Source organism: Staurois parvus, unplaced genomic scaffold (assembly GCF_062004578.1).
Source record: "Staurois parvus isolate SC_StPar_1 unplaced genomic scaffold, SC_StPar_1.0 ptg001316l, whole genome shotgun sequence".
Lineage (NCBI taxonomy): Eukaryota > Metazoa > Chordata > Amphibia > Anura > Ranidae > Staurois > Staurois parvus.
In genome coordinates, this window is record NW_028319112.1 from 1,509,624 (window position 1) to 1,532,588 (window position 22,965).

A 22,965-nucleotide genomic window follows, 5' to 3' on the forward strand; every position below is an offset into this window, starting at 1 on the left:
CACCGCCATTGGCGGCTACATATGTCAGTCACTGGGTCTTGGCTGCAGACTCCCTGCCAGCACCCGGCGATCACCAAGGAACAGTGAAAGGGGACAGGTCTGTGTGTAAACAATACAAATCTCTCCCCTGTCAGCACCCACATGCTGCTTTGTATTGCTCTTCATAGCAGAGCAATACAAAGCCGTATGTTTCCTAGTAAAGCGCACACAGCACACTCAGTGAAACCACACACAGTTAAACCCTTTGTTAATCCCTTCCTGCCCAGTGTCAGTACAGTGTCAGTGCTTTTTTATTAGCACTGATCACTGTATTAGTGTCCCTGGGATGTCAGAGGCAGTTAGTTAGTCCCACCCCAGTGTCAGAATGCCTCCCGCAGTCCTGCTATATGTCGCCGATTGAAATTTACAATATATATACCACCATTTGTGGACACTATAACTTTCACGTAAACCAGTTAATTTACACGTATTGGGATTTTTTTTTTAGCAACGACATGTAGCAGAATACATTTTGGGCTAAATATTTGAAGAAATTAGATTTTTTTTTTTTTTTTTTTTTTTTACTTGATATGTTTTGTAGCAAAAAGTCAAAAGTATTGCTTTTTTTCACAATTGTTGGTCTTTTTTTGTTTATGGCGCAAAAAATAAACGCAGAGGCAATCAAATACCACCAAAAGAAAGCTCTATTTGTGGGAAAAAAAGGACATACACTTAATTTGGGTGCAGCGTTGCATGACCGCACAATTGTCATCACTAAAAATGGCCTGATCAGGAAGGAGGGTAAATCTTGAGGGCAAGTGGTTAACAGACACATTTTTATGCCAAATTAAAATAGTAGACTTGTGTTGGAAACTTTCCAAAGATCCTATTGGCCACTGAAACACTTTCTAGACTCCCTCCAAAGGCTGTTTGTCGGCATCCTAATATCATGAGGAGCAGAAGAAACTAGGGGTTCAGTAGGGGGTAGCCTTCACTTGCCTCTTCTGGGATTTCTTTGTGGAACTCTTGGTACCTCCTCCCCTCCGTCTGCTCCAATAGCAAGCCATTTGCTATGGGGATACTTGTGCCTGCTTGATCTGGAATTAGGCTGTGTTTATCTATAGCAGGGGTGGGCAACTGTGGCCCTCCAGCTGTTGGTGAACTACAAGTCCCATCATGCCTCTGCCTTTGGGAGTCATGCTTGTAGCTGTCAGTTTGGCAATGCCTCATGGGACTTGTAGTTCTACAACAGCTGGAGGGCCACAGTTGCTCACCCCAGATCTATAGACACACACAGTGCAGCTTGGCCCTCCTGCCCCCGCTCCTTCCTCACAGGCTCCTGCTGCTGCCTCCATGTTCTGTGAGGAGATAGGTGGATATTTGTATGTCTTTACAACCACGTTAAAGTTTTTCCTTTTTACATGTACTTTAAATATGACAAAGGGTTATCTTTCACTTTTTCATAATCAGCAAAACCCATTTCTTCACACTTTTTACTTTTTATTTGCTAATTATTTAAGATAACTGATATGATAGCGCTCATTTGAATGGAAAGATTTGGTTAAAATCCTAGAATTGGTACTACAGTTTATTTATCTTATGAAATAATAGTCTTTGTTTTTTCCAGTCACAATTATGGGAATTTATTACATTAGGGTTGTTTTTCTTTTTCTTTTTCCCTTCCCTCTTGTAAGGTGATTAGGTGCATGGAGTAATTATATTCTGCTTTACACACTTGTGGGGAATGTTGTGCTGTACATACATTGTAAAGACTGAACACCTTCCGGCTGGTGTCTTCTTTAGATCAGGAAACCTACTGAGGACGTATATCAGTGACCTATACAAAACCTTACTCAATATGCTGTGGCTGTAGATTAAGAGTTGGAACCTTGCTTTGACTTTTCTAGTATCAATGTTGCTCTTTAAAAAAAAGTTTCTCAACTTTTGATCCTCTCAGTAACCGCACTTATTCCAGCAGCCTTACCAGCCTGCCAGCCTGCTGTTAGGCTCTTCCGATCTAGGTATGAAATAATATATATACCAGTGTTTCTCAACTTTTTTACAGTTAAAGCACCCTTTAATATGATGGACAGTCTTGAGGCACCCTTTAATATGATGGACAGTCTTGAGGCACCCTTTAATATGATGGACAGTCTTGAGGCACCCTATTTTAAAATGGGGTGCCTCAAGACTGTCCATTTTAAAAGGGCACCCCATTCTAACATGATAAAAACTATTCTAATAGTTTTATATAACGCAGCAACATCCACACATGTAGGACACCCAACATTACAGGTGATTTATTCTTCTAAAGCAAATACACTTTTGCACACTGGTACTGACTAGTATTCCAGTGTTTCTCTTCTCCCTCAGTTTTTCTCCATCACTGAACTAATGTGACCCCAGTACTGATGGAGAGGGGCAGGGGAGGGGTAAACTAGGATGCTGTGTAGAAGGTTGTAAAGGTGCACAATGAAAGTGTGGCTTTGTGTAACTAAATGGCAGGCTTGTTCCACCTGCTGGCTTGTATAGAAGTTTTGGGCAAATTTTAGACATTTTGACAGGGCACCCCTGATGAAACCTCAAGGCACCCTGGTTAAGAGAGGCTGATATATACAATGTACCCACATTCCCAGCAATCTGTTAGAGAACTGCAGCTCTCACTGTATATTTTGATAAACAATATGAGTGCTAATAACCTCAAAAAATGAATACCTTGAATGTGTATTTAATAACCATTAATATTCATATGCACCAGTCTATAAACCGTAATAATCAAACCAGTGCCTTTATAAACACATATGGATCAAGCGCATGTAAATCAAACACATGTATGAATAAAGCATGTAAATGAATTCATAAAAGCATATGTAAACACAAAATTTTATATTCCTGATATGTGCCTGCTTTACCATGTACTTGTAGGAAAAAGTATCCTGATATCTTTGTATTGCTTCCTTTGTGTGAAATCCCTGGTGTTCCTGCTAGTCCCAATCCTTTCCTATTAAAAACTGACCACGCTAGGCAAGAGTGCACAGCATATTCATTGGATTAGGTCCCAGCACAGCCAGAAAACTGATCAGGCTTCTGCTGACAGCCCCCCATCCGCTGCACAGCAATTCACCAGTAAGGCCAGTGTGATATTTTCTATTATTATTATTATGATTAGTTATTTTATCATTTAAATTTTTAATTGAATGGATGGTTTTACAAGATGAGGGCTCAACACTGGATCAAGAGGGGCTCAGTTAAGTCTTTGGGGGGGGGGGGGGGGGGGCTGTTGTTCACAGTAAGTTTTTTTTTTTTTTTTTAACCTTTTGTGCATAGAACACATTAAGTTAAACAGAACCACTTGGCACTTTTTCCAGATTGGTGAATACCAATAGGGTGTAAGATGAATTAGGGATTTATTTACATGTGTTTTCTATACATGTGCTTGATTTACATGTGTTTGATCCATATGTGTTTTTGTATGGCACTGATTTGATTTTTTTACGGTTTCTAGATTTGCTATATATTAGCAGGTATTAAATTCATGCTGAAGGTATTCTTTTTTTTTTTTTATAGGTGATTTGTGCAGCACCCACACATCTAGATCTCTCTAGATTGGCAGCCCAGCCGCCAGCTAGAGGAGCATGCAAGGCAAGCTGACAAAGATACTGCTAATTGCAGAGCAGTAGATCAGTGTTGTCAGCCTGCAACAGGAAATGCTGTTACTGGCAGGATCTCACAGTAAGATGCTTGGCAACAGTGTCACAAAAAAATTAATTGTTTAAGAAAACTGTACACCGCAAAGTATATTGCCAAACATCCTGAAAAATAGAATTGGGGTTTCCATATAATTTACAAATGGTTAACTGGTTATCTGTAAAACTACCTGACCATCAGAAGTAAACCCTGTGCTGCACACGGAAGGCAGATCGCAGCGCCTTTGGGAAAGTTGTTTTGAAGCTCTGGTTGCGAGGGCTTATAATGTTATGTTTCTTCTGATTCGCTGTACCAATTTTGTTTTTGAAATGTATTTAATGTAAAGTGGTTATTTTGCGCAAGATGTTTGCCATAAATCGTTTTGCCCGTAGCCTTGTTGACACTTGGTGCATTTTTTATAGACTGATGTTTTGTTTTATCTTTTATGCAACTTTTATAATTCTAGAAGAATCCCTACCCTCTTGTCCATAAATTGACAAAACTACAATGAGATGACTGCGGCTGTCTGAGTGAACAAATGACTTGCTAACGTGTTTACAAGCCTAGAACAGGCTGCCTACTTTCCACATGTGGGGCCCCTGAGCAGAGTTGTGTGTGCAGCTAAGTACCTGACAGGAAATCCCATTGAAAGTTGTGTAGTAGTGAAAGGGTTGCTGTGTCTCATCCAGTTCGATGTCCTTGACCCATGTGCCCGCAGATGACCTCATGTACGTCCCTTGCTGCTAGGAGGGGCATATGGTTTGAACAGAGAAGTAAGGGGTGACTTTGTGGCTTGGCTTGTAATGTTCGTCCTTTTGTTCTGTTCCCAGATGAGTGTAGCCATTGTATGAAGGCTGAATCCTACTCCTCACATCGGCACATGGTAGAATGAGGAGAGTACAGCACATAGTAGGACACTTCATGTGGTTATTGTGTCTGGTTGTACTGAAAACATTTTCCCCCCTATACGATTGCTGATGGGATTTTTTTTTTTTTTTTTGTCTATGTGAAAACACTGCTTTCTCCCCCTACTTGGGGGCTGCCTAGAGTGTTGCCATGGAAACATGGTGCTGGGCATAGAGCACGCATGCTCTACGGAGACAGGAAGGTTGAGCAGAGGCTTGGCAAGCTGCCAGGGGAGGTTCGCCAGATGCTTTGAAACGGGGCTGTCTTTTTCTTTTCTTCATGTAATGTCTGATTTTTCCCATACGGGAGGGAATGCAGGCAAGGCTGCGAGTGTATAGCTATCCTGGGCAGGAGACCCAGAGCAGGCCTGTCTAAAAGCAGCACAGACACACGCCTGCTAGCTAGGACATGCATGAACAATTCTCTTTTTGAAAGGGAAAGCTGTGTCGGTAGGTAAGCATGATGTGATGTTATTTCTGCTGTGCCGATGGGGAGAGAGAGGGGGGAGAGTGCGTGGGCTTTTGCATTGTATCAGCCACTCTGTATACGTAATTATATCTGGTCTGTGGCAACGCCAGTACAGTTGGACAGTGAAAATATGCTCCGGAGTGAGCCCTATTAATCTTTCAGTGTTGGTCTCAGAAGGAAGTATGAAAGCCTCCAGCAGAATGGCATGCACAGAGTGCTACTGACATGGGGAGGCAGGGCACGCTAGCAGACAATAAGTGTGCTGCCGTTCCCTTTCCTACCTTTTTTTTTAATAAAGAGATCAGGAATGATCTGCCCCCCTTGTCACTGGGTGGGTACTTGCTCCAGCCTGCAAATCATTAAGCGCTTGGGTGCTTTTTCCTATCTGTGCACAGACGCTAAGTTAAAGTCGACCTGCAGCATAGAAGAACGGTAAGGCCGAGCTATAGATCACAGCCTCTTACAGAGTTAGGTTGCAGCACATAGGAATAAATACCTTCTTTCTTTTTTTAAAGCCTTGAAGGTGCACGAGTCCACATGCATGAGGTTTACATCATAATCATCTACCATGACTAGGTATTGTTTGTTGAGAGCTGTCAAAAAACATTCATGCATATAGATGAGGAAATAGTTTGCATGGCTCTACTGTCTGCAGATTACCACAGCATGTCTGCAAGGAATGTTATCTCTGGCTAAAAATAAGATATATATATTTATTTTTCTGTATATAAAATAATAAAAAGAGGGGGTCCCGAGTGTTATGAGAAGGCCCGAGGGGATTTTTTTTTAAGTTGTCTTGCACTGTGTGTTTTGAACACTGTGCTAGAATCTGTGCTGCTTAGCAGTGATCTGGTCATATGTTGAGCAGGTGGGTGTGTTTGAGCCAGAAGCTTCATTTCACTAATAAATCCATCTGTATTTTCTAGCATGGAGCTGAATGAACGTGCTCACTGGTGTGGGATGGCATGTATTCAGCCATTTTTTCCTGCATGCTGTACTTCCTATTGTGCATGCCATTTCCAATTAACGTCTCCCCTTATGACTAGCCTGCCTGTCTCTCCTTTGCTAATACAGCACAATGAAGACAGCACACAGCACATGGACAGGTTTTATGCAGCTGTACATTTCTCTTTTTTTGGTTTGCCGTGATTTTTCTATAACGCCACAGCCTGTAAAATAGTACAGTCAATGCAAAGATGCACACAAAGAACACCTGAAAAGCTTAGGAATCTCTACCTAAACGTACTATTGTGTACGGTAAGCTCAATACACAAAGCTAAAACAAAAGGTTAAAGAAAAAAGTGACGATTATTTTTTGTTGAATTTGATGATATTTGAACACGGCAGTCACATGACTGAAAAGTTGCTTATCTTTGTGAATTGAGCCCAGTGTGATCATTCATGTACCATCATTGCCACATGTGCATTCTCTAGGTAAATCTGCTCTGCTTGGCTGTGATTACTCATTTAGGCAGCCATCAATAAAGCATAAAATTGTTCCCTTTAATGAGGCCAATAGGTCCCACAAAAGCAGATATCGCCAGTCCGTATGTTAAATCTGCATACTAAATATGCTCCAGAACCCAGTAAAGTGAGCACCCAGGCCCTGACAGTAATATGTTTTAACTGAGAACTTCAGCTACTTCCCCATTAGGTATTAGTCAGATTCACATGTGCCTTGAAAGTTTCAACCAGAAATCAAGGCTTCTTGACACTTTTAAAAAGTATTTTTGGGTCAGCTTGGGTTAAATGAATGCTTAGGTCTTCTTCACACAGCCAGGTTGGTGCGGCTGCAGCTAACCGCTCTTTGTGCGACTACATGTGAACAGCAGAAGCCGCTGTCAGCCTGCCATTAGTTTAACCACTTGCCTACCGGGCACTTGTACCCCCTTCTTTACCAGGCCAATTTTCAGCTTTCAGCGCTGTCGCACTTTGACTGCTGGGCACAGGTGGGCGGAACTGGTGGGTGGCACTGCTGGGCACTGATCATCAGGCACTGATCATCAGTGCCCTGATGATCGGTGCTGATCCCTGCTCTGACAACTGCCAGTTCTCGGCAGTACTTTTCTCACACTCTGACAGTGCAGCCGAGAACCGGCAATTGCATTTCGCGGTGATCAGCATGTCATTGGATACGGCTGATCACGTGGTAAAAGGCCGCTGTGATTGGCCTTTTACCACATCACATGATCAGCTGTGTCTGTAGGACACAGTGATTATGGAGATCGCCGGGGGCACGCAGGAGAGTGCATTCTGGGAGGATGTCATATGACGCCCTCCCAGAACTGGCTGGCCACAGTGTAACCATCATTTGGCTATCTGCGGTTGGCAAGTAGTTAAATAGACAGCTGATCGCATAACACAGTCATTCCAGCAGCAAGAATTAGCAGATTCTTGCCACAGAAACTGACGGCAGCACCAACCTGGCAGTGTGAGAGGGGTCTTACCGTTAAAGAAAAGTTCATCCATGTTTGAGGCTGCAATACACTGTACCAGCTTGTGCTGCATACACTAAGCTGTCCTGTTGTCCTGGCCGAGTCCTTCACCCTTCCCTTCTGCGCCTGTCATCCACCCACCTTTGCACCTAGCCCAGTCAAAGAACACCCTGTATTAACTGATAGATACAATGTGGTTCCTGAATGGCTGAGGTGTTGTAGGACTGACTGTTTCTTTCCAGATGCAGAAGGTTAGTGTGTAAAGACTCATCCAGGAAGACCGCACAGCTTATTGTAGTGGCTGGACCATTCTGTAACTGTAAGCATTCATTTGAACCAAGTTGGCCCAGTAAAACTTTTAATGTGACAGGAAACATGGAGTTGTGGAACATAACTATAGATCTTGGTAAGAACATTGATCCATTAAACTTATAATGAAGATGAGTAACACCAATGGTGTCACACTTTGGAAAACCCAGCATACCTTCAAAATATTGGCTTTCACTCATTCCCTTCTTCCATTCATAAAACAATTACATGGGCACTTGAGTATAAAAGTATATAACTAATAGTAAATGGGTGTGTTGTGGGTTTTTTTTTTTTGTTTTTTTCATTTTCTCTTTGCAGCCAGTTAGATTCAAATATCCAGATACTTTCAACTTTAAAAGTAGGAGGCATACATGCATCTCTACTCTGTTCTAAAACCATTTAGTTTGAATGGATAACTGGGAGGTTTCTGGTCAAACTTGTTATCTTCTGCTTTTTTTGTTTTTTTTGTTTCAGGGATCTCACTTCACATTGCTATGTGCAGGCGTAGATGAGAGTCCGGAAACAATAGCAATAAATGGCAGAGCTCCGTTAGAGCAGGGAGGCTGATGAGTGTTTTTTGCTTCACACCAATCCCCCATTCTGCGTATGATTAAATAGAACTGGACAGAATTTAATTTTTTATAGTATACAGTGTAAAATTCAGTGGCCAACACAGCTAATTGTGAAACTATAGGACACCATCTTTCGCGTAAGCATACCTTCAAGACAAAAGTCCACAAAGACCTGAGCCTAATATACAATTCAATAGTAAATGTATGTAAAAAAAATCCGGGCTTACCAGGAAGGGTTATACTTGCCATCCAGATTTCATTAATAAACACATAGTTTTAAGGTTTAGTTCACAACCTCAAAACTTGTGGAAATTCCACCTTCAGCTAGGAGGGTAAGTTAGTTTGCCTTTATTGCATTATTGAAATAAGGTTTGGTTTAAAGAGGTTAGCAATAATTCTAATGGCCACACTAAACCTCAAATTGGTCAGATCGTTAACATTATTGGAGTTGATAACTTTCTCCTCTTTTCTCTAAACTGTGATTTTAAGTATATTCGTGTGTATATTGGACCCTAAAAGAAACACAAAATCCTTTTCAATAGCTTTTTCAGCAGAATACAGTGAAGTGTTGCTTAAGAGAGCTTTAGTGCTTGCATTACCAACAGGCAATTTCCTAGTGACTGCAACATCTTTTAAACTTGCTTTTGACAAAAAAAACTTCCAAATGGGCGAAGTAATGCTACAAACATCTGTCTTTGCCTGTGGTAAATGTGGCGGGACTTGATGCCAGCAGTTGATGAGTGTGTGTTACTATTAGTTTCCTACACAACTCTTTATTGTTACTAAATAACCAAAATCCTTTATTCTTGTTTCATGGATGTACGTTGATGACAAATGTTTTCACTGTGGTTTACATGCACAACCATTCTTGCAATATGTAAACCTTGAATATGTTCAGAATTTTAGCTTTCTTATTTATATATATATATATATTTACTTGTTTCTTTCTTTATCTTGTAGCCTGAGGAGGAGGCAGACCCTGCAGAAAGGGACAACTTCCTACAGCAACTTTACAAGTTTATGGAAGACAGAGGTAATGTAATGTAGCCCATTGTAAAACCATTTATGTCTTCTTTGAGCCAGGGGTGACAAGACTCCATTAAGAAACAAACAGGAGAAAATATCTGTTTTGTTTGTACTGTAAGTAGTTCACACATCACGATAAAGCAGATATGGATGGTCAGCTCTGCACTTCCAACAAGAGGAATCGCAAGCTTGACCATTCACAATTCAGTTAGTAAACTTTACATCTGAAACCTATTTAAGTGAACCTGCCAGCTACTCAAGTATAGTAATCCATGCAGTTGGATTTGGCTTATTGAATTACTGTGAGTTTCATTTCTTTTTGTACTGAAATAAACTTGGTAATGGAAGCAGCTATCTTAAGAGCTTTGTTAGCGCACTGGAAATTGGTGCTATTCCTGAGGTATGAGGCCACATATGCATTGTATAAGGAAGACCTTTTAGAATATTTTGTAAGTGTGACTTCAGAAAGATTAAATGACTGAAACCACATACAAGTAGGCTGCATGGAGCACTAATTATTTAGGTGTGGCATGAAACTGTCTTGTAAGTATTACATATTGCATCATAAGAGATTTTGTTTTGTTGAACTGCAAACTCTTTGCCACCTACGTGTGTAAACCATTTTGCCTAAATAGTCACGTGTAGTTATTAAAGTGTATGTCGGGGCAACATAAGAATAAAAATGCAGTAAAGATCTGTGATTACATGCACATTTCCCCATCTTTTATCTATTTAAAAACCCTGCTAGTACAAAAAAACTACCTGTTGATCTTCCAGTAATGCACTCCGCTACTAAGTCCTGTTCTGGGTTGACAACACAAAGCATTTTGTGTTTCTGCCCTGCCAAGTTTTCTTCAGCTAAATTACCCAGGGCTCTTATCAAATTATCTACACATTTGAGACTACTCATTCTGTAGTCAAGGATAAGGATTAGGAGGGTTAGTTAAGCTGGCCATAGACTATTCGAATCTGGCCTGGCCGTGATTTGATCCATCTGTGGGCAGGCTGATTGTACCCAAGTCGATCCATTGATCAACTATGGTACAATGGTACAATCAGCATGTTGGATTTCTAGCATAGGATTATTGACAGAGGCCATAGCCGCTAGCAATAATCATTGTGTTCTCCCAACAGGGACTGCTCCCCTCGCAAACCGCCCTCCGCCCTCCAGCAGAACACAAAAGCTCTGTGAGAGGGATTCCCCCATCAAAAATGGCTTTGTTGATGGAGGAATCGAGCAAAACAGTTTTTAGAAAACCTTTTTGGTAATTACATTTAACAGACCAAAGGATAACAAGTACAGTGTCATTTTTGGGGGTTTCTGTACACTTTAAGGTGGATTGGGTACTTGGTAACCACATGCCTACTGGGCACTTATACCCTCTTCCTGCTCAGGTCAATTTTCACCTTTCAGCGCTGTCACACTTTGAATGACAATTGCGCGGTCATGCAACACTGCATCCATATGACATTTTTATCATTTTTTTCACACAAATAGAGCTTTCTTTTGGTGGCATTTACTCACCACTGGGTGTTTTATTTTTTGCGCTATAAACCTAAAAAGAGCAAAAAAATTGGAAAAAAAAAGTTTTTCTTTGTTTCTACTATAATATTTTGCAAACAGATAATTTTTCTCCTTCACTGATGTGCGTTGATGAGGCTGCACTGATAGGCAGCACTGATGGGCATGGATAGGTGGCACTGGGTGGCACTGATGGGCACAGGTGGGTGGCACTGATGGGCACAGGTGAGTGGCATTGATGGGTACAGGAAGGCAGCACTGCTGGGCACAGGTGGGTGGCACAGGTGTGGCAACACTGCTGGGCAGTGATCATCAGTGCCGATCTCTTCGCTGACAATCACCGGTTGTCGGCAGAATTTCCTCATGCTGTGACGCATATAGGGGTGTGTGTCCTGGAATGACGCCCATGGACGTCGTCCCAGGATTACACAACAGCGCTGTAGCCGTCCTTCGGCTATAACGCGGTTGGGAACCAGTTAAAGAGAATAAAGGAAGTCTGTGGTGAGAGAAACAGAGACTGCCATTGTCTACTTTTTGAAATTGCTAAATGCCCAGATATTTCTGTTTAGTAATTGAATCACCATATCATATCAGCAATAGGAGCCACTGTGAGGGTTTTTTTTTATGCTGTCTTTTCTGCCAGAAGTTCTGGCATTTTTTCAGCTGTCTAGTGTGTATGAACCCTTAGCGCACCTATCTTTTTCTGACTTGCCTTCTCTCCTCCCAGTTTTTTTGTAATAGATCCTACTTACCTTCAAGTCTAAAGCTATAGAACAGCCAATCTACCAATTCTGAGTTTTGCAATATGCTATTCAAGGGCATGCATTGTGCACTCCATTCACATCAGTGGAAAGTCTTTTGACTGTAGATGGTCTTTAGGTCATATTCTAGCATCATAAATCGCAACCAGTCTACGTGAAATACGATTTCTTGTTCATTGAGGGACACTGGATTCTGCAATAATTGGTTATTTTGCCACCTGCCAGAAGTTTTGGACATTGGTGAACAAAAATTCTGTACTTTTGTTTTTTTTCTTAGCCATTTTTTCCTACAATTAAGTTTCTTTTCTTCATTCTCCTACAAGCTGCTTGAGTTAGTCTTCATGCACCTCCATCCAGATTGGTGAATCTTCAACATTAGTTTCAAAGGCCATACCAGGACTCCGCTGGGCAACATGACTGTATGGGTAGCCCGGAATATGGCCTTCTGTCACTGGGCTCTCCATTAATGCGCTTTCCAGACCTGAGTGTATTGTGATAGCCACTGAGCCCTTTTCAGGTCAAGAGCCCATTGCACAGCCTCTGGTGTGACCCAGTCTCTGAATGCTCACTTTGTGAGTAGGCTGTGTAGGCCAAGTACTGGGAACTACCTTGTGAATAAGACCTCTTCCGCTCTTATTGATACAATGCACAATACTTTGAAACGGGAAGATCAACCTGCAGCTTCTACTACTGCTACTCCCTGTTTAGGATTCATTACAGGTTCTTTGACTACCAAAGTTTTTCAAATGTGCAGGTTAGTCCCAGGCTTTCTTTATGGGAACTGAGAGACTTCCATTGAGCTGTTTACACCTCCCATGTGCCTGGTGGCATTATACCCATTTGAAGAGTTATTCCCACCAGTTATTTTAATCATTTACAGCACTCAGAAATTAATGTAATTCGAATGTGATAAATGTCAATAATCAGCTAAAGCTCTCAGCAGCAAAGAGATTTAACCATTGGTGTAGCCTTCACCTTAATGCTACCACAAGGAGACTTTTTCCTTTTGTTAAAAAAACAAAACAAAAAATAACCACTTTTTTGGTGAACCTCTTTTAACCTCCCTAGCGGTCTGATTATGTCCATATTTCTGTGCCCAAAGCGGTACCTTTTTTTGCATGGAAATATGTATTTTTTTTTTTATTGTAGGCCTGTAATTTTTAGGAATAACTCACTGAAATCTGTCCGAACAAGAGTCTAGTAAACATCCCGGGTATGATAAAACTTGAAACACGAAATCATAAATTATAATTTATTAAATAATCCTAAAAAATAATAATATAATAATAAATTTAATTCAATAATATAATCAAACCAAAAACAGTGAAATTTGAAATAGAGCGCCAAGTTCGCACATCACTGAGCAAAATTGTTTTCAGTGTCTGACGACGAATTTCCCCACAAATCATCACTCAATTCTGCAAGTGGTTCTGATTTACTATCGCTGTTCTCTAGCTGGTCTAAAACCGCTTTTGACCTAAAGGGACACTTTTTGGACACCATGGACGTTTCTCAGTTTCCAGGCAGAAAGAACAGTAAAGATGCAGGCAGGGCGCAGGACAAAGCACTCGGGATAAAATGTATGTGAAATGGTTTGATAGCAGGAATGTTTTACTATGTGATTTTAGTGAATGTCACTTTTTGCCTGTTTCAAATCTCCCGCCGGTTCTGTCCCCGTACGTCCCGACGCTCGCAGGGGACGGAACCCAGATAACAGATGCCGTCATCCGCCGGATTACATTGCCGGGGACACTGCAGGAGGGACATCGCGGGAGCGCAGGACAAGGTAAGTGATCGAGGGATCGCAGAGCAGTGCCGCATGGTAAGCCCGAGTGTAGCTCGGGGTTACCACTTGTGGTACTGAAACATTACCCCGAGCTACACTCGGGAATACCGCCAGGGAGGTTAAATGAAACTTGTCTGAAGTGTTACTAAATCCACAACCGTAAAATCAGTCTGTATATGCAGTAACGCATGCTTGTTATACTCACTGGGAACCTAAGGGGTTAATCCTCTGCATTGTGTAAAAAGACTGTTCATTTGATCCTTTGTTTGATCCTTTCTTCTCTGTCCCTCCTTTTGTTGAAATGACCACTTGATACCAGCGGTGGACTGACCATTTGGAAACTCGGGCACTGCCCGAGGGCCCGGGATCAGTAGGGGGCCCCATGAGATGCCCCTGGTACCTTTTTCATAGCCTTTTTTGAGTTTGGGCAAGGACACAGGGGTCCCATGATCCCCTATTACCCAGGGGCCCCATGAGTTGTCAGTCCACCCCTGCTTGATACAGACTGAATCCATAGTCACATGCACATGCTTAGTTTGGGGTATATTGCTAGAGAGGTTTTTTTTTTTTTTTTTTTTTCTTTGGAGAGTACATGTGATCAGCACAGGGCCAATCAGCACTGTCCAGACAGAGGGTCAGGACTTTCACTTCCTTCTAGAGAAGAAAGAAAACTCCTCCTACAAGCTTTAACCAGTGCTCTGCTGAAGTTACAAGACTGCTCTAACTGCTGATGAGAAAAGGAATTTAGCAGTTTATATTTACTAAAATAATTGCATTTCCATGTTGTGTGTACTGTGGGAGACCAGATATAGTGAATGCAGGGTCCTGGGTTTAGGATCACTTTGAGCATACCTAGGCTGCTATCGCTAACCTTTCAAAAAATACTATTTGGTTTGGCTGAGCTTTTTGATCATTTGGTTTCAGGCTTGAAAAGTTTGCAGAAGTCAGATCTCACCAACCACTTGCTTGGTTTAGGGTCAGCATCTCCGTCAGAGGCAATCAATACCAGTAGCCTGTGTATTTCAGTTTTACATGTTCTTTGAGATTCTTTTGGTTCATTGTAAAATGAATTTTATTTATGTTTTTTGCAAGCTGTACAATTAAAATTACCTCCAATTAGTATCCTAGGTCCAGGTGGCTGTTGGTTACTGTAAATATAACAGTTTCATTCATGCCAAGATGCTGCTGGCAGAGCTTTTTTTTCTTTTTTTTTTTTTTTTTTTGGCGCTGCGGCTGACAGTTTTACAGTACAGTGCAGTGGTCGTGTTTACGCCCTCTTTCCTCTCCCCTCATCTTTTCACGAAACAACTTGTATTCTTTTTGCAGAATGCAAGGTGTTCTTTGAATCGACAGAGAGAGATCCTAATGTTTGCCACTCTTCCATTCCCAGAACACCATGCATTCTATGAAAAGAATAAATACAAGGCTTTTGTTAATGGATAAGTGAAGGGGAAGGGCAGAATCGTTGACACGATCCCTGCACTGTGCTATGTCAATCTCGGTGCTGAAAGAAGAGCAGAGCACTGCTTATAGTACCAGGCATGAATGAAACGGAAATATTTACAGAAAGCACCAATCATACAGAACCTAGGATACTGATCATTCAAGATCATTTATTTCAGGTGTACTTTTTGAAAAAAAAATGTTTTTCCTGAAGTTCCATTTCAAATATTTAATGGTCCTAACATTGACCAATTTAGCAGACCAAATCTGAAGCAGTAACAATGTTTAACATGCAGACGGTAACCTGCGAATCCTGAGGGTCATAGTGGTCTCACAAATGATACAAAGAAATGTAATAATTATACCTTCTCCAATCATCAGAGCATTTCTCTATTCAATAAGATATCAGTTGGCCTTAAAAATGTCCCATGCAGTATCTGAAATGTTGCAGGAGACCAGGCTTTAAAGGCAAAGTTCACCTTTGTGTAACAAATAATAAATGCCCATGTTTTTTGCAAGTAAAAAGTTGTGCATTATTTTTAACCGGCGTTCCGGCCCCCAAATACTGTAGCTACTGACTTTTAATATTGGAGCATTTGCCTGTCCATGCATCCAGTGGTGTCCTCACCCCAAGCTGATTCTTCAGTCGGGTGTCAGGTGCTGGCGCCGCCATCTTGACTAAGGGAAACCGCTGGTTTGCCTGCGCATGTGCAAACGGCGCTGCGCTTTGCGAATGGGACATTTCCAAGGTCCCAGAGGGCTGCAGTTGTGGGGAGGCGAACTTCCGGGTCAGTTTGCCTCAACAAAACCAGCAAAGGTGCCAAATGTGGAGGGGGGGGGGGGGAGGAGACAAAAAAAGCGGAGCTTACAATTTTGTGTGGAAATTCACTGTAAGTTCCTATAGACACCTCCTATAGCTCTCTACCTTGTACCTCTGTGTGGGCTGTCAATTTCAGAGCTGCAGGAAGTGTCGGTGGACAAAGAGGGAGTTGATCAGGGCTCTCATAATCTATTGAGAACTACAACTGTGTGCCACTCTGGTAGGCAGGAATTGTAGTTTTTTCTGCCAAAACTTTGCTGCTCCTGGATGCACTGGCAGTGTGTTTTGTTTTTTTTCCTGCCTTATTTATTTATTTATCGAGTTTATATAGCGCCAAAGGGTTTGCTCAGCGCTGTACAATAGAGGGGGACAATACATGAAACAGAACAGTAACATCAAACAGTACACAATGGGTAAGAGCGCCCTACTCTTTCGAGCTTACAATCTAGGAGGGAGGGGGTAGAGGCACAGGAGGAAACGGCTGTGGGGAACGGAGTGGTAGGAGGAGGGAAGGGCAGTGGCTGTTAGGTGAGGGTGGGGTAGGCTTCCCTGAAGAGGTGGGTTTTCAGGGAGCGCCTGAAGGTGAGGAGGGAAGGTGACAGTCTGATCGATTGGGGTAGTGAGTTCCAGAGGATGGGGGAGGACCTGGAGAAGTCTTGCAGTCGTGCGTGGGAGGAGGAGACCAGGGAGCAAGATAGGAGGTCCTGTGAAGAGCGAAGGGTACGGGTAGGGTGGTACCTGGTAATCAGGTCGGTGAGGTAGTTAGGGGCAGTGTTGTGAATGGCCTTATAGGTCAGGGTGAGCAATTTGAATTTAATGTGTTGGGCAATGGGGAGCCAGTGGAGGGAGAGGCAGAGGGGGGTGGCAGAGGTGGAGCGGCTGGTGAGGTGGATGAGTCTGGCCGCTGAGTTCAGGATGGTCTGAAGCGGGGAGAGCCTGCACTGGGGTAGGCCGGTGAGGAGGGAGTTGCAGTAGTCAAGGCGTGAGATAATCAGGGAGTGTACGAGTAGTTTAGTGGTGTCTGGGGTGAGGAAGGAGCGTATCTTGGCGATGTTTCGGAGGTGGAGCCTGCATGTGTTTGTGAGAGATTTGATATGAGGTTGAAAGGAAAGGTTTGAGTCCAGAATGACGCCAAGGACCTTGGCTTGCTGGGCGGGATTGATGGTGGTGTTGTTGGTAGTGATGGAAAGGATGGGGGGGGGCGCGGGCTGGGGGGAAGACGAGAAGCTCGGTTTTGGAGAGGTTGAGCTTGAGGAAATGGAGCGACATCCAGTCAGAGATGTCGTTTAGGAGGTGAGTGATGCGGGCGGAGAATGTGGGGGTGAGGTGAGGGGTGGAGAGGTAGATTTGAGTATCATCAGCGTAGAGGTGGTAATTGAAGCCGTGGGAGTGTATGAGTTTGCCAAGGGAGGAGGTGTAGATGAAGAAGAGAAGGGGTCCAAGGACAGAGCCCTGGGGGACCCCAACAGAGAGGGGGAGGGAAGAGGAGGTGGTATCGTTGTAGGAAACGCTGAAGGAGCGTTGGGATAGATAGGACGAGAACCAAGAGAGAGCGGTGTCTCTGATGCCAAGGGAGAGTAGTTTATTAAGGAGGAGGGGGTGGTCGACTGTGTCAAAGGCCGCGGAGAGGTCTAGGAGGAGGAGGACAGAGTAGTCGCCTTTGGCTTTGGCGGTTAGTAGATCATTGGTGATTTTGAGGAGGGCAGTTTCGGTGGAGTGTAGGGGACGGAAGCCGGACTGTAGTGGGTCAAGGAGGTTGCTGTCAGTCAGGTGGGCGCTTAGGCGATTGAAGACCAAGCGCTCAAGGAGCTTGGAAGTGAGTGGCAGCAGGGAAATTGGTCTGAGGTTGTTGAGGTCAGTGGGGTCCAGGGAGGGCTTTTTGAGTATGGGGGTGATGTGCGCATGTTTTAGGGGGGAGGGGAAGACTCCAGTAGAGAGGGAGAGATTGAAGATGTGGGTGAGGGAGCGGATGAGGGAAGAGGGGGGTGACCGGAGGAGTTGAGAGGGGATAGGGTCCAGGGGGCAGGTAGTGAGGCGGGCTTCTGAGAAGACTCTGCTGACTTCCTCAGTGGTAGTAGGGCTGAAGGAGTGCAGTGATGGGGGGGTTACGGTAGGCAGGGCCATGGTTGTGGTGGGGGGCAGTGCCGTTGCGAGGTCAGAGGAGGGGAGAGATGAGGGGGTGATGGAAGGGGGGAGGCTAGATGGGGAGGTAGATTGCAAGTTGACTATGTCCTTGCTGCTCCTGGATGCACTGGCAGTGTGTTTTGTTTTTTTTCCTGCCTTTAAAAGCCCCCACCACTAAATGCTGTTGAGAGCCTATGAGTGCATGGACACATAGGCTAACATGCAAGGGAGTTTAGAGGCAGGAAAAAAAAAATTCCTGACACCCCTAGAAGCAGCTAAAAAAATGTCCAGTGTGCATGAAGCCTTAATGATGAATTGATACAAAGATGAGTAAAGCAGGCCCTAGATGGTTTGAATCAGCAGGGACCGGCTGAGATTTGAACAATCTATGGGCAGGCTGATTGTACCCAATTCGTTTGTTGTGTGACTTTGGTAGTGAATATATATTATGGCAGTGTTTCTCAACCTTTTTCCAGTTGAGGTGCCTTTAAAAAGTATTTTCAGTCACAAGGCACCCCTGTCCAAGGCTTGCTTTACGTTACTGTGTGTCGTGGAATGCACGCAAAATCACGCTCATTCCTGACACGCAGACAAATGCTCTGCTCTTTAGGTGTATCTTCATATGTTGACAAACGCAGGGTGTTTTTGGTGTGGTGCAATTTTAAAACTAAGGTCAGGAATGACTTTCTCTGCATTTCTGTGGGTAAGGCAGCCCATTGAAATGAATGGACTGCCCTACACACAGCCACACAGATGTGAACCAAGGACCTATTCACCTGTGAGGTTGGAGGGTGGTAAAACCACACAATTGAGCTGCTTTTACTACCCCCAACTGCTCCCCCTTTATCTGCATAAATAGCAGCTGGGGGTATACACATGCTGTTGCTGAAGCTGGAAGTATACCTCCAGGTGAATGGGGTTGAACTACAACCACATGTGCACATTGCACACAGTTGCGGGGTGGTGATTGATTATGCTTTTTACGGGGTTAAACTAGGTGGTGAGGAGGCAACATATTGCCTCTTTACCACCTGTCAAATGCCTCTGAAAAGCGATCTGAGCATGGATTGCTTTTCAGAGGAGCAGCAGTCCTTGCTGCTATATACGAACAAGTCCTAAAAAAGCATTTCTGAAAGGACAGGAATAGGGAGTCGAGAATAAAAGTAAAATACATATACACACACATATAAAAACAAACAGACACATGTACATACACATGTAACATAGCTGCAGCTGCCCCCTCCCTCTAAAAGATAATAAGGGGAGAAGTTTCCCTGAATTATCTGTGAGATTTGAAAACAGCACAGCTGTGTGGGGCTCCGCCCACACGGCCGTGTCATTCATTCACGGACTTCCGTGAATGAATGAACTGAAAGTCCCGACAGCCTTAGTGGTTGTGGGCTTGTAGTTCTCAATGAACTACCACTGCGCTGTGGAGTGCCGTGGAAGTTCATTGAAGCTTCCTGTCTGAATATCTGCTTGATAGAATATCTGCTTGCCATGCAGGATGTACAGACAGGTCTGCAGGAGACCTGCATGTCATCAGCAATCTACTGATCCTGCAAAAAAAGTTCATTTTATTATTTTTTTATTATTTACCAAAAGGTGAACTTATCCTTTAACATACATAGCATCCTATATGTGAGCTTTGGCTGTGAGAAGATCTCTAAATATATTGGGCAGCACAGTGGCTAAATGGTTAGCACTTCCACCTGGCAATACTAGGGTTGTTGGTTCGAATCGCAGCCATGGCACCACCTGCGTGGAGTTTGCATGTTCTCCCTGTGCCTGCATAGGTTTCCTCTGGGTACACCGGTTTCCTCACACACTCCAAAGACATGCTGGTAGGTTTATTGGTTCCTGTCTAAATTTGCCCTTATATGTGTACGTATGAATGTGAGTTAGGGGCCTTATATTGTACGCACCTTGAGGGTTAGGGACTGATGTACAATATATGTAAAGCGTTGTGTAAATTGACAGCGCTATATAAGTACCTGGAATAATAATAATAAATATTTCAAAAGCAAATTGTAGTTTGACAACATTACTTTTAACTATGTAATCCTTACCCAAGGATGTAGATGTTAAAAAAAAAAAAAAAAAGTTATTGTATAAGGAAAAACTGTTAAGGTAGATGGGTTTTCCATTATGCTGACTAGTCAAAATCCTATTTAGAAAGGAAACATTTAAAGAGAAAACCAAGTATACAGTGGATTGTGATGGGCAAATGTGACACACATGGACTTTCCAAGCCGGTCACTGTATTGTTAAAGGAACAATGGAAGCAATTGTACAAGTCACATACAAGTGCTTGTGAACTACTGCATATGCCATCCTAACTGTTTGATGTCCTAGTGGATATCTGTCAGCCAAAGGATTTATCTGCTTTCAAAGTGGCCTTTTAAATGAGCTTTTCTCTGAAGATAGTCTGCCTGTGTGTGGACATCATTATTCATAGCCCAGGTGCACAAAAGCTTTTTTGTTGAGTTGCATTGCTTTCTGTGAGTTTGTAGATAAAGTATTTTTTTAATGTTTTATGGACTTCATGTTTGCTATAAAGACACTCGCTAGATAGGTGTCACATTAAGAATTCCTTTTTATCTTCCCTCGTTTCGATATTTTTGGTAAAGTCAAAATGTTGTAGACATGGCCTTATCATGGAGCTTGAAACGTAGAACGTCGGACAAGTGCCTACATGCACATTTACTACGCATGTATGTTTACAGTTTTATCTGCCTAGCTGGATTTGCAGAATTGTTCAGCCATTGTTGTGACTCGCATGCTTCATAGTCAGCTAGGTGACACATCTAATACCTGGTTTGTCATTACGGCTTTGAGTCACCTAATTATTGGGCAAGGAATTAAATCCATCACTTCTGTAAGCTGGAAGGTGATCTAGGAACCCCCAAAGTAAACTTTTTTTCTATTCAGTGCCATTTCAAGAATGGTTGACTCAGAATTGCTAGTAAAACAGTGATCTGTGTATTTTTTGGACTGCATAGAGTTCAGCTTTAGAATTAAAATACTGAAATAGTCAAATACCAAAATAATTATTGCGTTGACAGAACTGGCCCAAAAAAATAAATTCAGTCAAATCCTAACTGCGTTTATACCTGTTCCCACCCTCATGCAAAAGGATGTATTTGCTAAAGCTGGTTCATTCAGAATCTGGTTACCATGTACAGGTGCACCAATCAGATTCTAACCTCAGCTTGTTCAATTAAGCTTTAGCAATAAAACCTGGAAGCTGATTGGTTTCTATGCAGAAGTGCACAAAATTCAGAGTGAACCAGTTTTAGTAAATATACCCTTAAGCCTGTTTTAACTACCCAATAATTGAAAGATGTCTGTACCTGTCCTATTCTGAGGATGCTCCGGTCTGGTCACATAATCTCTGCTGTGGCTGGCTTCACTGAAGGGGAGAGATTGCTGACAGCGGCCGTAATGCAGGGATGTCACACTTATGCTGGCCATACATGGGTTGAAAGACCTAAGAATAATTGGCCGATTTTCGCTTTGTTAGTGGGTCAATGGCACCGGACGATTTTTGTGGTTCCTCCCCTTTTCGGTGATCGGCATGTTGGAAAATCCGTGAAAAACGATCGATTTTTGACTTTTTTCCGAAAAGAATATGCGCATAAGTCGTGATCTGGAAGGAACAGAAGTTTCACCTGTTATATGGGGTGAACTTTATGACTTGGTCAGATGATTTTCGAAGTCATTGATGGTGCCATTGGATCACCGAGCGAACAACGTTTTAGATTTTTGGATGAAAAATCGTTCGGAATTCGACCCATGTATGGCCTACATTACTACAAGGCATCCATTGTCCGCTGTCTCTCCTGTACGCAGAAGCCAGAACTGGGAGCTGATCATGTGACCTGACCGGAGCCCCCCCCCCCCAGCATAGGTACGTATTAGACATCTTTCCTTTCACAGGGTAGTTAGAATGGGGGTGAGAATAGGTTTAACTGTAGTTGGGATTTGCCTGCACTTGCACTTTAAGACCTATCTTATTATCTATGTTTAATGCTGGTTTGCTGTTAATATTTTAGTGTCTATGTTCAATATCTTTATCTGTAAAACGGTTATAATGCAATCCATTTCTGCCTTCAAAATCATTCTGTTAAATCCTTACAGTATGATGAAAATGTGAAGATTTAATTTTACAGTTGGTAAAAGCTGATTTTACCAAAGCTAAAGGTTTACATTAATGAAATTGTGGGATAGGTACCTCTCATCAACCTGATTTTGGTCTTTCTACTTTTTACAGTGGTTGCCTCCAGGCTTCAGACTGTAGGCTGTCCCTCACCCATTGACCCGACTAAGGGCCCATGCCACGGGGATGCTCGGCTCCCCAAGGCAGTGACTCCGTCTGTAAGTTTGGTCGGTCTGTGTGGGGCCCTGAACTGTTCGTTTTCCTCATGGTTTTGGAAAGATTTTTTTTCTTTTTTTGTAATTGCCAATACTTCACATGCTAGAGTAATTCTGGAAATGCAAGATAGAGCAATATGTTCTTTTTATCTCTTCTTTCTCCCATGTTCAGAAGTGAAAAGCGCCCATCAATGAACAATCTAAAGTTACAGCACAGCCAAACGTGTCAACTTTATCACTTACTTAGTAGATGATTTATCCATAAATTATCTAAAATCTAGGAGTTGTAATCATTAAAATCGAATGGGTCTTCACACAAACACTTTGGTCTCCTAATGTGACTTTGAATGTTGTTTAGAAAGATAGAATTGGCAGGAAAGCAGTAATGTCTGACTGGATATTCCACTTCCTCCTCTGCCACAATAGGCATACAACCAAGGTCAGTTTTTAATCTGACTCAAGGTATACATGTATAGGTTTTTGTTTTCAAGGTCAGATTGTCCATTTCAGCCATACACACATTGTACAGTTTGTCACACTTATGAGGCCCATGTTTTAACAGGTGTGATCTTATTGAGCATTGCATGTGATGAGTCCTCTGTCTGGAGTTTGTCCTCTCCTGTTCATTATTTGAGTGATTAGTAATCAGTGGGGGCTGTTGGCTGTCCCATAAAAAGTGTCCATAAATTAAGTGTGAAATCTCCTATTTCTAGCAGACAGTCCATGTTGGATAACTTTAAAGAAATCCACACA

The 22,965-nt window shown here is 42.7% G+C and overlaps 1 protein-coding gene across 1 annotated transcript in view; it reads left to right on the plus strand.

Moving 5' to 3' along the window:
• Positions 1–22,965, plus strand: part of ARID4A (AT-rich interaction domain 4A) — a 145,618-nt gene that overhangs the window by 66,464 nt on the left and 56,189 nt on the right. Inside the window, exon 12 of the mRNA XM_089661127.1 lies at positions 9,317–9,389. Coding sequence (XP_089517253.1) covers positions 9,317–9,389 — 73 coding nt within the window. The remainder of the gene's footprint in view (positions 1–9,316; positions 9,390–22,965) is intronic.